The sequence below is a fragment of the Sinocyclocheilus anshuiensis genome, unplaced genomic scaffold, assembly GCF_001515605.1.
Source record: "Sinocyclocheilus anshuiensis isolate Anshui unplaced genomic scaffold, SAMN03320099.WGS_v1.1 scaffold139, whole genome shotgun sequence".
In the NCBI taxonomy this organism is placed as follows: domain Eukaryota; kingdom Metazoa; phylum Chordata; class Actinopteri; order Cypriniformes; family Cyprinidae; genus Sinocyclocheilus; species Sinocyclocheilus anshuiensis.
The window spans coordinates 927,426-943,707 of record NW_015549566.1 but is presented as its reverse complement, the minus strand read 5'-3'; the positions used below and the strand labels follow the sequence as shown (position 1 = coordinate 943,707).

The 16,282-nt window shown below is 36.1% G+C and overlaps 3 protein-coding genes across 9 annotated transcripts in view; all 3 read left to right on the top strand.

The window, feature by feature from the left end:
• Positions 1–1,811: 1,811 nt before the first annotated feature.
• Positions 1,812–5,407, top strand: LOC107657261 (upstream stimulatory factor 1-like). Of its 7 annotated transcripts, none has more exons than XM_016445289.1 (11): positions 1,812–1,906; positions 2,326–2,392; positions 2,494–2,543; positions 2,638–2,783; positions 3,063–3,176; positions 3,269–3,419; positions 3,556–3,643; positions 4,530–4,588; positions 4,669–4,763; positions 4,841–4,969; positions 5,285–5,407. In XM_016445289.1, exons 2-11 carry the CDS (start codon positions 2,385–2,387, stop codon positions 5,372–5,374), a joined length of 930 nt encoding a protein of 309 aa, XP_016300775.1. In that variant the 5' UTR covers positions 1,812–1,906; positions 2,326–2,384; the 3' UTR covers positions 5,375–5,407. The 7 variants fall into 7 exon arrangements, with proteins under 7 accessions (XP_016300775.1, XP_016300780.1, XP_016300779.1 ...); XM_016445294.1 differs by having other exon boundaries at positions 2,321–2,392; positions 2,707–2,753; XM_016445293.1 differs by having other exon boundaries at positions 2,321–2,392; positions 2,707–2,783.
• Positions 5,408–7,090: 1,683 nt separating this feature from the next.
• LOC107657260 (glucuronokinase 1-like) lies at positions 7,091–14,770 on the top strand. Its single transcript, XM_016445287.1, has 23 exons — positions 7,091–7,277; positions 7,478–7,584; positions 7,682–7,726; positions 7,921–8,074; positions 8,969–9,040; positions 9,302–9,390; positions 10,050–10,206; positions 10,292–10,369; positions 10,908–10,999; positions 11,079–11,184; positions 11,265–11,344; positions 11,508–11,576; positions 11,682–11,742; positions 11,833–11,849; positions 12,272–12,329; positions 12,425–12,517; positions 12,598–12,658; positions 13,125–13,238; positions 13,320–13,377; positions 13,515–13,583; positions 13,717–13,780; positions 13,929–14,000; positions 14,550–14,770. Exons 1-23 carry the CDS (start codon positions 7,221–7,223, stop codon positions 14,634–14,636), a joined length of 1,860 nt encoding a protein of 619 aa, XP_016300773.1. The 5' UTR covers positions 7,091–7,220; the 3' UTR covers positions 14,637–14,770.
• Positions 14,771–15,576: 806 nt separating this feature from the next.
• LOC107657259 (ubiquitin-associated and SH3 domain-containing protein B-like) overlaps positions 15,577–16,282 on the top strand; it is a 17,534-nt gene continuing 16,828 nt past the window's right edge. The window contains exon 1 of the mRNA XM_016445286.1: positions 15,577–16,033. Within this exon, the coding sequence (XP_016300772.1) occupies positions 15,906–16,033 (128 nt within the window). The 5' untranslated portion in view covers positions 15,577–15,905. The remainder of the gene's footprint in view (positions 16,034–16,282) is intronic.

The following is a 16,282-nucleotide window of genomic DNA, read 5'->3' as shown; positions in this document are numbered from 1 at the left end:
TTATACGTTAACTGTTACATCGGTTATTAAGTTTTAATTCGCTGCACTGGCGTAGCTCAGGGGTTACTTCTACATAACAATTCAGCTCTCCCGCCATGGGATCGACCCCCGGCGTTGTCCAGTGTTTTCATCCCAGCTACATTAGACCAGCACGAAACAGCTTTCAAACAAAAACGAATGTTTGTTAATAAAAGGCAACACATACTTATACGATTGAAGTTGCTTAATTCAGACCTTAACAAGTTTGAACATTCCACTTTCTGAGGTTCTTCAAATCAAATATTTCATTCCTTGTTCACTCCTACTGCAGTCCATTATATTCTTTACTCCACGTCCCGCTAGTCCTATTTTTCCCATGTCATTTATCATGTCCATCCTCTGTAATTCATATTTTGAATAATTAATAAGCACATGTTCTACGGTCTCGGGTATTTGGCACTGTTCACAAAACCCAGTTGGATGTTTTCCCATAATATGAAGAGTGCTGTTTAATTTATTATGCCCTATTCTTACTCTGGTCATAATAGTCTCTTCAGATTCTTTATTTATTTGAGCTTTTCTTACATCGTCCTCCAATCACAACACTGCATCCATTGTGCCCCTTCCTCTCCTAAACCCACTTTGATATTCCGTTATCAAACCCTTTTTTTTCCAAAAAATACATTAATCTCTCATTTACCATTCTTTCCATCAATTTGCAAATATGCGATGTTAATGCAATAGGTCTATAGTTTGATGGCTTATTAGCATCTTTTCCTGGCTTCCTTATTGGGATAATTATTGCTTCTTTCCAACTCTCAGGAATTTTCCCTTCTTCCCATATTTTATTAAATAACATTAGCAATTTTTCCTTACTTTCTGTACTTAAATGTTTTAACATGATATAGCTTACTTCATCTTTTCCTGGTGCCGTTTTTCTAGTTTTAACTAATGCTCTTTCTATTTCTCCCATTCTAAAAGGGACATTTAGATCATCCTCAAAGACGTCCTTCTTTTTTAAAGCTTCCATATTCATAGATTTAGTGCTCTCTCTACCTTTCCTTCCTTCCACTGACAAATTATTTGAGCTGTGTATACTAACAAATGCATCTACCAACATCTCTGCTTTTTCTTTGTTAGTAACTGCATCTTTATCTCCGTCACTTAACACAGGATAACTCCACTCCCTTGCATCCCCGCTCATCTTTTTAATCATCCCCCAAACTTCTCCTATCTGAGTAGTACTTCCAATTAAACTACAAAAATCCCTCCAATATATCCGCTTTGCTTGCCTAATTGTTCTTCTTACAACTGCCTGTGCATGTTTATACTGTATCATATGATGGAAATTATGAGTTCTTTTCAATAACTTGAAAGCTTTATTTCTGTTTTTTACTGCTGTTTTACAATTATCATTCCACCATGGTACTGATTTCCTTGTTTTATACCTTTACTTTTAGGTATAGTTTCTATTGCTGCTGATAATATTCCTTGCTTTATTTAATTATTTAATAACTCTATATCTGTATTATTATCAATTTGACTTAAATATTTATCACTTTCTGCTTGAAACTTTTCCCAATCAGCTTTCTCAAACACCCAATTTCCTCCTCTTCCATCTACTTTTTCCACTACAGAGATATTAACTTTACATATAACCGGATAATGATCACTCCCTATAGTCCCATCTTTATATACTCTCCAATTACAAACTGATGCCAAATTATTTCACTTTCTGAGGTTCAACAAAAGAAGGAGATTTTATTGAAAATGCTTATGACAGAAAATGACGCATACAAACAGTCCAGGTTCCGTTCCGTAAAACCCTCCTGTGATTCCACTGAGTCGACTCTGTGCGCCTGCGCAGAAAGCTACCCGCTCCGGTTGCTCCTGTTGTGAACAAGAGAGGGCACAAGAAAAGTAAACGGTGAGAAATAAATGAAATCACATATTTATTTTGCTTATTCCAACACCAATTTTATGATGGCTATATGTAGATGCAAGTGTTTTATTTGTGTACGCGGCTCATTTAAAACATTTATGTTTTTTTTTGTCTGTAAGATTGCCAGATAGCACTGGTAGCTAGCTAGCTAACCTTGCAACTGAGTCAAATATAATCTCAATTTGAATGGATTATAAATCCTTTTGTATGCACAATTTAGTTAGCCTTGTGTTTATTTTAAAATATTTACCGTGTAATACAAAACCATAGTATTAATGTAACGAGTGACTCCTGTTGACCAGTTCTGTTCATAATTGTTATTATGTGTATTCTATAAAACACACACACAAGCATTTTCATGTTAACGTTTATATTATTGGTTTCATCTGTTGGATCCAGTACAGGTTTGATCAGGCAACAGGGAGTGAAGGCACATTTTACCAGTTACATACTGACTGTGGATATGAAAGGGTTGGTAGCAAGTATTAATGCAACTAAATATTTGAACTATACAATTTGTAATACCACCATTTTAGCTAAATATACAACAATGTAAAATGCTGTGTTTCCAGACAGCAGAAAAGTTCTGAACCTGATGTCAATGTTCCAGTCATTGAAGAAGGTAAGATTAAGCACGATGCAGTAATGTCAGTGTATTTTTAAATAAATGTTGAGTATTGGTGTGTGCGTATGTGTGTGTGTTTTCTCTATCACAGGGTCAGTTGCTACTGCAGAGGACCCATCGGCAATCACAACTATTCAGTCTGCTTCTACTTTCTCCTCAGAGCAGCCGATTAAATATCTCTTCAAGACCGAGGGAGCTGGGGGGCAGGTAGGGGAGCTGTACCCTCCCTCAGGGCAGGTAGGAGATGGGGAGGAAGTGTTATATTCAAACCTGAGTGAGAATTTAGGCCCAGTTTACATCTGGTGATGATAACAATGGAGAACCATTTTACAATGTTATTCAGTGCTGTCAATTCCAGACGGATGTACCAACCTAAATTGTTCCCATTGAGTGTTCTTTCTGATGATGTTTCAGAAAGATCTAGCAGTGATCTCTCTTTCTTCACTGTAGGTAGCTTCTACAGACAAGTGTAAGATTATATTTCATAACATAACTTATCCTTTTAATTTTCCTCAGGTTACATATCGAGTAATCCAAGTCGCAGATGGACAGCTGGAAGCTCAAACTGATGGTGCAACAGCTGTTAGTGTAGTGACAGGGTTTCCTGCTACAACACAGCCTGTTACACAGGTGGAAATTTGCTTATTATTTTACCTGACATGGATGAATAGAATTGAACCTTTTTACATCTCATTTCAATATGATTTAAATCTGTTTTTCAGGCTGTTTTTTCTCAGTCTGAAGGCTTGGAGGGCGATGGCACAGAAACCCATTACACATATTACCCTGCTACTATCTCAGACGCAGCGGCTGGCACCATGGTGACCGGTGTTCAGGCCTCAGATGCTCTGCTTAGTCAAAGTACTCCTGCAGGTACATCATCAAACCATTTTTAGCATAAATGATGCATTTCAGTTGCTATTATGCACATGAATACTTTACAGTGCAACACTTCTGTTGCAAAACAGCCTGGGTTTTTTGTTAATTTGTTTTTTTGCTCCTGCTTTAGGTCAGTTGTATGTTATGATGTCCCAGCAGGAGGTCCTTACTGGAGCCAACCAGAGGTCTATTGCACCTCGTACACAACCTTACAATGCGTAATGTTGCTTTTCCAGCCTCGTTTAATACATTTCTCTTTTCAGTTATTGCTGTTTTGCTGTCTTTATTTGCATTCTCTTTTTTTTATGACTGCATACAGTATAATGTAAAAGAATAATGTAAAGAATATAAATGGATTAAAAATAATTAACTCAATTTATTATTTTGATGTCAGTATAGGTATGCCATAAGTCTATTTTATATTAAACTGTAATATAAAATCAGTCAAAAGTTTAAAATAAATAATATTTTTTTATGTTTTTGAACAAATTCTATGATATTCAATAAGGCTGCATTTATTTGATTACAAACAAAGTTAAAACAGTAATATTGTGAAATATTATTACAATTTAAAATAACTTTACTAGTATAATATATTTTAAAATGTAATTTATTCCTGTGATGGCAAAGCTGAATTTTCAGCAGCCATTACTCCAGTCTTCAGTGTCACATGATGCTTCAGAAATCATTCTAATGTGCTGATTTGCTGCTCAAAACAGTTGTGGTGCTTAATATTTTTGTGGAAACTGTGATAACACTACCATTCAAAAGTTTGGGGTAAGATAGATAAAAGAATGATTTCTGAAGAATCATGTGACAATGAAGACTGGAGTAGTGGTTGCTGAAAGTTATTTTAAATTGTAATAATATTTAAAAATATTTTTTTACTGTATTTTTAATCAAATAAATGCAGCTTTGTGAGCACAAGAGGCTTCTTTCAAAACAGAATAAAAAAAAATCTTAGTATTCCCAACTTTTGACCTGTAGTATATAGTGTTTAAATGAGCTGTTGACTGAACATCTGAATTAATGGATTAGCGTAGGAGCAAAATGAACCCAAGGAACAAAAACATTTATTGTAACATACTTTTTAATTATTTGCAGTAAGACAGAGGGGCCAAGGACTTCTAGAGATGAGAAAAGGCGAGCTCAGCACAATGAAGGTAACTGAAAAGGATTGAAAATTACATACAGTTAGATGTGTAAGTTATTTGCAAGTGATTATTTCCAACCCACTTGACAGTTGAGCGAAGACGTAGAGACAAAATTAACAACTGGATTGTTCAGCTTTCCAAAACAATTCCAGACTGCACCATCGATTCCACTAAAACTGGACAGGTATGTGTCAGTTTTGTGAATAAAATTGTGCAGGAAGTTCTGGATTATATCTGATTTTGCTGTTGTGTGTGTTACAGAGTAAGGGTGGGATCCTATCAAAGGCCTGCGATTACATTCAAGAGCTGCGACAAAGTAACAGCCGGTTAGGAGATGAACTGAACAGCCTTGACCGGTTGAAGATGGATAACCAGCTGTTACGGCAAGAGGTATTTTACAGGTTGCACCAATAAGGGATAACTTTTATTATCTAGATTAATTTAATTGAATCATTTAGGCTTATATAATAATTCACTTGCACTTTAGTCATTGTTTTGATCCTGGTTTTACTTTAATTAATTTAAACTCACATTTAAATCTCAAAATGAATATGGAAAAACCAATACCACCTGGAAAAGTTCTTAATTTTAGGCTATATATATCTCTGTTTTCCTGTCTGTCTTTATCACTTTCTTCATTTCTTTATTTCTCTATTGTATTGATGTCATTGATTGATTTGTTGTTTTGTCATGTGTTTTTTAAAGGTGGAAGATTGGAAGTCTAAGAATCAGATTTTGAGGAGCCAGCTCCGGCAGCATGGCATAGTTGCAGCAGCGAGTGCAGATCCCCAATGAAGAGTTCAAAGGATTTTGGAGTTTTGGAAATTTAGATCCAAAAACATTCAGTGCAGGAGATTCAATTTTCTGATGTTTTTAAACAACCCTGATCAATGCAGGACTTACATAATGCAGTATTCAGCATACCGGTGATGATTCTCCTTTGGGATCTTGCCTTATGTACATATTTTACTTTTCTTTTTTGTGTCCCCCATACTTTCTTGTAATTTAGCATTCGTTTTTTATGTACCAGGACAGGTCAGAGAAATGTGTTTATTTTGTACTGTTACTTCTAAACTTTGTGGAAATTATTAATGTTAAATCTTTGTGTTATGAATGCATTTTCATATATTTCATACTTTTCAGGTTCAGGTTTTTCAACTTAATTTGTCTGAATAATGAGCATGTCAAATAACTGCCTGTTAATTGACAATTCACAACATGGTCGTAGTAGATTTCACTATGCAGAGTACTGAAATAAATAACACATTTCCCCACTACGCTATTCTTCTAAATTGTGATCTAAGAATGTTTTTGTGACGAGAGGGGCGGGGCCGAGAGCCGTGGGAACGGAGCGAGGCCGGTGGAGTAATTGATAATGAGCGACACCTGCACCACTCACGGGTCTCGAGTCTCACGGAGGAGATCCGGAAGGATAAAAAGGAGGCGTGACGACAGTGAAAGACGAGAGAGAGCCAGGCCTGGAGTGTATTTTGTGTTTTGGTTTTGTTTGTGCGCGACAGTCGTCCGCGAGGGGCTGTCGCGCTGTTTTGTGTTTATTTTATTAAAGTTTTGTTTGAATGTTCGCCGGTTCCCGCCTCCTTCTTCCCGACCTACAAACGTTTGTTACAGTTTTGTTGTAACATCTCCGCCTTTTCAGTTGCCAAATATTTTGTATTTAACAGAAAGACGAGCTATCTCCCATTCCTGGAGATATTCTTGTCTATTTTTGTTTAATACCAAATATTTGGAAGGTTCAAGCCTGAAAAAATCAAGGTTCATGCAGAACTGCAGCCTGCCCGGACCTGCCTTTAATATCAGACCTTCCTCTATCAGCATGAACATTTGGGCAAGCCATTTTAACATTACTACAATAGTGAGTAGTGTTTTTGTCAGTTTTACTAGTAACTATTTATCAGATACCAGTATGTATTATGACATTAGTATTTATTTCAATGGTGGCTATTGTATTGGTACGTATTCATAATGTACTAGTACTTATTCCTTTGCTACTAGTTACTATCCCAATAATCACCATTGACCATTCCATTGTAACTGCTAACAAATTTTACCATTGAAATCTACGGGGATCTGTGGTTCAGTTCCAATATTCACTTCTAATTAATATGCCGTTTACTTGAACTTTTCCAGTTGTTTCAGGTACGTATTCCGATTTTATTCATTACTATTATCGCTTGCAGGTATCTTAGTACTAATTCAGCAGACACAATGTATTAGATACCAGTGTGTATTTCAGTTGATTCATAGAAAGCAGCCATCTGACTAGTCATAAAATGTAATCATAACGGGTGAAATATGAATTATTACTATTTGGAATAATTTTTTGTCTATTAAATACTCCCTATCTAACTAATGATATACTAGTCACTATTAGATTACTTTCTAGTAATAAAAATATAATAACAGTCGTATAGAAACAAATACGAGCTCGTTTAATTTAAACAATGTTAAAACGGCTTGCCATATTAAAAAAGAAATTATGAGCCTGTTTCTTTAAGGATTTGCATGGCTTCCGGTGACGCGAGTCACTTCTCGGTTGTAACTGTTATTGCACTATGGACTTTCCGCAAACCCTGTGATGGAAAGATTATGTATTGCTATTTCAAATATATAAGCCAGAATAATGATTTGCATACTGTTAGTTGCAGGACACGGCACGATTTTAGAGACACAGATCAAGGTAAATCAACTAATATAAACGTTTTCATCTGAGCTACAAAAACTGTTATGATTTCTTAACTTTGGCGCTCGTGTGGACTTCCCACGTTATAAATTTATATTCAAAACAAGAAAGAGAAGAGAAGGAGAAAGTGTGCTACAGATAAAAATAGGTTTGCAATGAAATGCTGCGCTTCACTAAACTTGTCTCTGTATCGCAAGAGTGATGTTACAGGTCTGTTTGCTCATCTGACCGGTGTGCCCAAAGCTCTGTTACCTGGAGTGGGGGGAAAGAAAATATTGGATTTCTGGTGGGAAACCGTCAACACGTGAGTCATTATATTTGTTGTGCTGTACTTTTAGAATAATTTTAAAAGGTGTTTTCCATGCAAACCAATGCAACACAGTATTTACCCTCTCACTTAGGCGCCAGCTGTTCAGTGAAGTCTATCTGGTTACAAATGCTGATAAGTAAGGCATATTTTGCTGTCATTTATTTAGTCATGCATGCCAACCTGATTTTTTTTTTTTTTTGCAATGTTTACATTTTCTTTTGTGTAAATAAGGGCAGGAGGCTTGGCTTCTTTTGAATGTTTAGGATACACAATACCACCCATTAAACTTACTTCAGAATGTATGTTGGTTCAAAACTGCATTCAATTTAGATACAAGCACTATGAACGGTGGGCAACAGCAAATGACTTTCCAGTGGAGAATGTTGTGAATGATGGCAGCACTACTTTGGACGACAGACTTGGGGCTGTCGCAGATCTCGAGTTGGCCATCCGAAGCCGACAGCTACAAGATGACATCATGGTGGTATGGGCTTTTTCCAGAACCAAGTCTATTTGACCAAAAAAAACAAAAAAAAATTTGATGAAAATGTACTCACCCTCAGGCCATCCATGAGCTTGTTTCTTTATTGGAACGGATTTGGAGAAACTTAACATTTAATCACTTGATCACCAATTGATCCTCTGCAGTGAATGGATGCTGTAAGAATGCGAGTCCAAAAAGCTGATAAAAGCATCACAATAAGTAATCCACACAATTCCAGTCTATCAATTAACGCCTTATAAAGTGAAAAGAGGTGTGTTTTTAAGATACAAATCCATCATTAATAAATTTTAGTTACTTCTGGCCATACGAGTCTATAATGCATAATAATGCGTGAAAAAGTCCATCCTCTCTTGTCCTCTCATATCAAAATCCACCAACATGTTTTGTTTAGAGCTGTTTTGAACTGTTTTCGCTTGTAAACGGTGCTTGATCTGTACATATTTCTCAGGCAAGACGACTTTTTCACTGGAGAAATCAATTTTATAGATTAGAGCCTCTATTAAAAACCATATTTTAGCTGGAAGCAGTGATTTGAGATTGAGGTTTGAACATTGTGATGATGGATTTGTTTATTACAAACAAGCAGCTGGAGCCGTGTGGATTACTCATGGATTATTGTGATCATTGTGGTGTTTTTATCAGCTGTTTGGACTCTCATTCTGACGGCACCCATTCACTTAAGAGGATCCATTGTTGAGCAAGTGATGTAATGCAAAATTTCTCCAAATCTGTTCTGATGAAGAAACAAACTCATCGACATCTTGGATGGCATTGTGGGTGAGTAAATTTTAAGGATTTTTGGGTTTATTATTCCTTTAAATCTTAAATTGGAATGGCTGTTTTTAGTTGTGAATTCACATGTTGCATTTACAGATCGCAGGAGACATGCTTTGTGCTGATCAGAACTTTGATATTGCACAAGTCATTCGCTTTTTCAGATCTAAGGTAAGAGAGACTCATCCTATTGATTGTGTTGTTACAAGTGAGATGTCATACACAGTGACCCAACCAGGTTCATACTGATTTGTACTTTCCCGCTTGCGCCATACCCAGTAATTACCGCATTTATGCTCATACTGCACACACACAACTGTATTTACTCTCACTCATCACTATTTTATCTATGTTTCCACTCATTTACCTTGTTGAAATAATTGATGTAATTCCTACTCAATTGTAATTCTCATTACTTATTTAATACTTCAGCCTGGAGAACTTGCTATATATTATGAGCTGGAGTCAGGAGAGAAGAGCTACACCAGAGGAATTGTTGAAGTTTGTCCAAACACCCATCGGTGAGACATGATGACGCATTGTTGTGGTTTTCATGGAAGAAGTACCCTCTGATATGATATTATAAAAATAACAAAGTTTAGCAGATTATTTATAATTTTTGCACTTGGCTATTTTTTTGCACTCTGAATAGCAGGGTTTATTGCTTTATTGTCCATTCATTTTGTCATAAAATGGAAATATGGAAATCTTTACATTATCATAAATCACAATAACCAATAAACTTTTTTTTTGATCATTTAGGGTGCCATGGCAGTTTTTTTGCACTCTAAATAACTTAGTTTAGTCGGTTCAGTTTGTCATAGAATGGAAATATGTTTTTGGCATTATAAATTGCATGTAGACAGATACTGAAAATAGATAGCATATGTAAATTGTTGTCATTTAAAATTCAAAGTGACAAGTAAATAGAACTTTCTTTTCAAAGTTTAAACCAGGTGTGTCCTATTCTGGTCCTGGAGGGCCAAGATCCTGCAGAGTTTAGCTCCATCTTACCTGCTTGGAAAATTCTAGTAATTCTGAAGACCTTGGTTACTTTGGTTCAGGTGTGTTTAATTGGGTTTGGAGCTAAATTCTGCAGGACAGTGGCCCTCCAGGAGAAGTAATGGACACCCCTGGTTTAAGCATTCACCACAATCCTCTGAACCTCTGCTGACACCAGGGTCATGCGATTCTTTGAGAAGCCTCAGGAGGGAGTCACTGCTTCTCGTCTGGCCAGTGTGGTGTTCTACTGCCTAAGCAGAGAGTCCTTACTGTACATCTCTGAATTCCTCATTCAACACCCTGATGTTAATGATAGAACTTTTGGCACGTTTTGGGTCAGTGTTTAACTTATGTTTGAATTTAAAAAAGTAAAGCATCAAGACTTTGTTTTGTGTGACTTGAGATGTTTAATGGTTGTAGGAATGGCTTATAAATGAGGAGAAAGTTCCTGTTTATGGGATGAAGTTACCAACAGGATTTCAACTAATTGGACAAGTGGTGGGTACAAATGTAGCATTATTTTGGGTTAATGCTTTATATTTATATGACTTTATACGATATATTTGTGACATGTAAGTTTGGGAGTCTGTAAGATCTTTTAATGTTTTTGAAAGAAGTCTCTTATGCTTACCAAGGCTGCATTTATTTGATCAAAAGTCTTCATTTGACTCCAGTCTTCAGTATCACATGATCGATCCTTCTGAAATCATTCTAATATGCTGATTTGGTGCTCAAGAAACATGTATTATCATCAGTGTTGAAAGCAGTTGTGCTGCTTAATATCTTTTGTTGAAAATGTGATGCATTTTTTTTGTCAGGATTCTTTGATGAATAGAAAGTTCAAAAGAACAGCATTCATTTGAAATACAAAACTTTTGTAACATTATAAATAACTGTCACTTTTCATTTAATGCATCCTTGCTGAATGCAAGCATCAATTTAAAATCAAATGTTTGAATGTTAGTGTGTACCACATTATTCTAAACATAAATGTTGTATTAATGCATGTTGAGCATTTTAACATCTGTTATTACAGGGTCTGTCTGATTACACAAAATGGCTCGCACACTATTCTTCAAAGCAGCAGCTGTCCCCATCTAAACCCATTACATGCCGCTCATTTGCCAGGTCAGGCAGTACACATTGCCTAGTATCCACAAATGCCTACTTTTCACTGTATACATAGACTCTGTGTGTTGACTCACAGGGTTGGACTCATGGGGAACCCCTCTGATGGTTTCAATGGGAAAACTATTGCTATGAGCATCGCTAACTTCTGGGCTGAGGTCACGCTTATGGAGAGCCAGACTCTGGTAAATAAGAACAGATTGAGATAAGACATCAAGGACACGAGGAAATCACTGTTCTTCACTCATCTCTTTAATTTTTCAAGGTTCTTCTACCTCATCCTCTGAATGACCCCACAGAGTTCGGAAGCTTGCAGGATCTTTTTCGGATCAGCCGGAAAGAAGGGTTTGTCCAATCATGAAGTATTTGTCTCTGATTTTTATTGCTTTGCTTTGCTAAACCATCTGACTTTCTTTAGTAGAACAGGAAAGGAGATGGTTTGCAGAATGTTTGTGGTACAACAAAACCAATTATTGTAATTAATATTATTCATTTAATTATCTTCCAGGTATTTGGGAGGTCTGAGACTTCTACAAGCCACCTGTAAAAAGTTTTACCAGTTCTGCTCTGAACAAGGGTGAGATGTTGCAATCTAATTGTAAACATAAGTCGCCAATAAAATTCACCATTTTCTATTAAGACACTGACTTCTGTGTCTTTTTTGCCTCTTTTATGCTGACAGCATTGCTCTGTCCAAGCAGAACTTTACACTCAAGTATGACACAAACATTCCTCGGCAAGTGGTAAGATTTATTATTAATATAATTTGCAGTTGTTTATCTAAAGTTTATTTTGATGGAATAACTTTGTACTATATTTCTTTTGACTTATAGGGTTTAGCTGGCAGTAGGTGAGTTGAACATTTGACTACAAACCTAAATGAACATTAACAGCCAGTTTCTCCCAAGCTCATTCATTGGCTTTTTGATTTACAGTCTAACACAGGGGTGTCAAACTCAATCCCTGGAGGGCCGGAGCCCTGCAGAGTTTTGTTCCAACACAGAAACCATGTAGTTTTCAAATAAGCCTGAAGGACTTGATTAGTTGGATCAGGTGTGTTTAATTAGGGTTGGGCTCCGGCCCTCCAGGAATTGAGTGTGACACCCCTGGTGTAACATAATGTATGATATTATTCAAGTTTCAGTATACTTGGTGTTTGATCTTGGAAGTGGGTGTTTGATTTGAAACACTGTTCAAATTTTAATACTGTAACATCAAATTTTAGGATCAAATTTTAATACTGTAACATGGTGTTGGGTGTTTTCTGTGTAGTGCGATTGTGTCTGCCACCTTGAAGTGCCTGATGAAGTTTTACAACATCACAGACAACGTATGTTCAGCATTCGCCAATCAGTGGATCAATTTAGAACTTCCTTTTTATATAGAAATAAACTATTATCTTACATAAATTTTATGCTGGGACAGGATCTTCCTAAACCAATCAGAGCCAACTTTATCCTCAACGTAGAGACTGATGAGCTGTTCATCACAGCTGGTCTACAGGATCGGGTTGTGCAGGTAGGTATATTCATATTAATTTGGCTCATCTGATTTGCACTGTGTGGAACATGATTGTCTCTGTATTAACTTTCTAATAGGTCTATGAAGGCTTGGTTTACATGGACTTCAACAAACAGCTGATGGATGAACGGGGTTATGGTACTGTTTTTGAACCTAAATATGATTCTGGGCAATATAAATAAAATTTTTCATTGTATATACACCTGGGATCATTTAAAAGTGTGGGGTTGGTAAGATTTGTGTATGTTTTTGAAAGAAGTATTTTCGGCTCAACAGGGATGCATTTATTTAATAAAAAAAAAATAATAATAATATTGTGAATAAGTAACATTGTGAAATATATTGTTCTAATTTAAAATAAGTGTTTTCTATTTTAATATATTTTAAATTGTAATTTATTCCTGTGATGCAAAGCTGAATTTTCAGCATCATAACTCCAGTCTTCAGTGTCACATGATCCTTCAGAAATCATTATAATATGCTGATCTATTGCTCAAGAAACATTTCTTAATATGATGAATGTTGAAAACAGTACTGTATTTGTACAGCAATAGAAACTTGAATTTTAAGAGGCTTTACTATATGTCAATATTAATTTCTGTAGGAGAGTACATTCCCTTAGACATGAGCGATCTTCCCTGGTTCTGGCTAGCCTATTTGGGCAATCCAAGTGATTCTGGACGAATTCACAGTAACGTTAGACAGCGCTGGTTGAACGGTAAGTCCTGCTTTATGTCCTGGTTTATGTGTTAATTGTAAATAAATAAAGTCTTTCATAAGTTGTCCTCTTTCTGATTAGGTGAATCTGCTGTTGTTGAAGCTATGAAATCATTTGCTGAGCTCACAGACCAAGCCCGGTTGGTTTATCTTTGAGTATTTGTCCTTCAATTATTGTAGTGTTTCACTTTTCATGCTGTAATAGCTCTTGTAGCTTTACTGTTCATTCAGGATAACAAGCGGCCAATGAAAAAGTTGATTTTCTTACTGTATACAGGGCTGCCTTTCAGTGTAAAGACTGGCCCAGACTTGCACAGCTCATGGATGAAAACTTTGAGCTACGCCGGTATGATGCTTTATTCCAGCCATCAAAATCTCAAACAAAGCTGAATAGAAGTTTTGACTGCATGTTTTTAATGCAATTTAATTGATAAATTGCTAAAAAAATGCTAGTGTTGAAGTTGCAATTCGTCCATCAGGTCGGTGTATACTGACGACTGTTTGGGCCCTGGAAGTCTGAAAATGGTACAGCTTGCGAGACAGGTAAATGAATGCATCAATGCATCATTTCCTAAAGATCTTGTAACTTTTACCTTGAGTTTTTCACAAATTCACTACTAATGGCATTAGAAGTAATGTGACCTCCAGAAAACAAGCAGCACATCTGAATGAGTCTTTGTTGTCTGTGTAGTTTGGATCTGCAGTCAAATTGCCTGGCAGTGGTGGTGCTGTGGTTGGATTGTGTATGGACACTGAACGGCTGGTATGGTGGATCTTGTTTTTAATTTAATTTACATTATGTGTGAATTACCGTAATTAGGAGGAAACATCTTACTGTAGAGATTCTGCTCAGAGCTGTTCATGTGCTATTGGAAATTGTTTCTATGACAACATTCACACCTCAATATTTTTGCTCTAGATATAGTATCAGTAAACCATTTCAGTGTGTTTGGTTTATAATTTAAATCCTTCTATATTTAGACATTATGAATACAAAATTATGTCAAACATAAATATACACTAGCGTTTGGGTTTAGTAGGATTTTTAAATAGTTTTTGAAAGAAGTCTCTCTTGCTCACCAAAGATACATTGAATTGAATTGAATATTGAAAATACAGAAACAGTAATATTGTGAAATATTATTACAGTTTAATGTGTTTTAAAATGCAGTGTCACACGATCCTTCAGAAATCATTCTAATAGGCTGATCTGGTGCTCAAAAAACATTTCTTAATATTATCAATGTTGCACATTATACATATAATATTTTTGTGTACTAGTGTATAAATCTTTATTACGTTTTACCACTAGGTGGAGATGAAGAGGGCTTTCCAAGAGGCAGGATGTGTGTTTTGTTTTATTGTGCCTTATGACCCATCAGTGCAGGGTCAAAACTGATCAATCAGTGAAAAGGTTTTATTGTTTGTTTGCCAAAAAGCTGTGTTATAAAGACTCCACAAGAGGAACATTCCTTAAAGTGATAGTTCACCCAAAAATGACAATCCTGTCATCAGTTACTCGTCATCATGTCATTCCAAACATGTATGATTTTCTTTGTTCTGTGGAACATAAAAGAAGATATTGTTACTATGTTTTTGTCCATACAATGAAAAATCAATAGTAGCCAATTTGTTTGGTTACTAACATTCTTCAAAATATTTTCTTGTGTGTTCCATAGAAGAAAGGTAAATCATAGAGAGGTTTGGAATGACCTGAGGGTAAGTAAATGATGACAGACTTGTCATTTTTGGGAGAACTATTCCTTTTAAGGTTGACTTAAGTTTTGAGCTTGAGTTTAAATGAAGTCGTCACTGTTTTCCTATTTCAGATTAATATATCACAGGTCACTGTTTAGCAGAGGGTGGGGCTCCAATTGTTGTATGTTTTGGATAGAAATGAGAAACAGTTGACCTTGCAGTGGTAGTCTTTCACACCCATCCTGTTCTTGTGTCGTAAAGACATTTTCGTGCAGAGCCAAAAGTGTTTATTCCAGTAGACGTGATTGTGAATGGAAGGTGTTATTCAATTAAATCTATATATTATTATAGTCAACACTACCAAGTAATTTCAACAGTTCTATCATATATATGTAAGTCAATATGTGAATGAATCAAATAAATCCTTTGACTCACTTTACATTTGTATCGAAATAGCTAAGCAATTGTAAATACATGCAGTTATTTTGTTCAGTTACTTGTTATTGTATGTCATGTGTGACACAGTAAAGGTAAAATGTCATCATTCTTAGACTTTTAGGTAAATTAGGCTAATTAAAGCGGGTTAGTGTCAAGCATGACGAGTGAAACTGCTACTGCTAGTTATCAGTGTTTGACATGCATATCTCTTGGGCTGTGTCTCTAAACCTCATGACCTGCCTACTTAGCATTTTTGGGCATACAGGCGCGTTGCTCAAATGTGCTGCCGTGTTCTTACTTGAAACCCACCTATGATGTCCAAAATGTTGTTTAGTATGAAGGCAGCTCGATAGGTTTGTGAAACACAGCCATTATCTGTAGCTCGTTAATCTACTGTATGACTACTGTATACAAACATACACTGTCGCTGTCAGGAGGAGGGACGATTATGCTTGTAGTGTAAATCACTAAATAAGCAGATGTGGATGTGTCGTCTTCGACTATCGTCAGTATCATTTGATGGGACTGAAGGATGGCAGCAAAGGAGGATCTTTACTCAAAGATTATTCCGCGCAGACTGAGACAGAACAGTTGCGTCTCTGTCAAACATGGATCCAATCTGGACGTGCTGCTTTCGATGGGATTTCCTCAGCAGAGAGCGTAAGTGCCATATTTATCACAAATAATGGCGTTCTTCTTAAAATAGGCTATTCATTGTATATAAATAGCGAAAATGTTTCGTTCCTCAAGAGTTAATCCGTAGGGTGTCTCAACACGTTATTGAACCTAATTAAATAGTCATTGAGGGGAACTACTTTAATTTTAAATCGGTATAAAGTCACGAAACTGAAAACAACGGTTTTCCTGTACTGCAAATAGTTTCTAGTGTGTGTGTGTGTGCATATATAT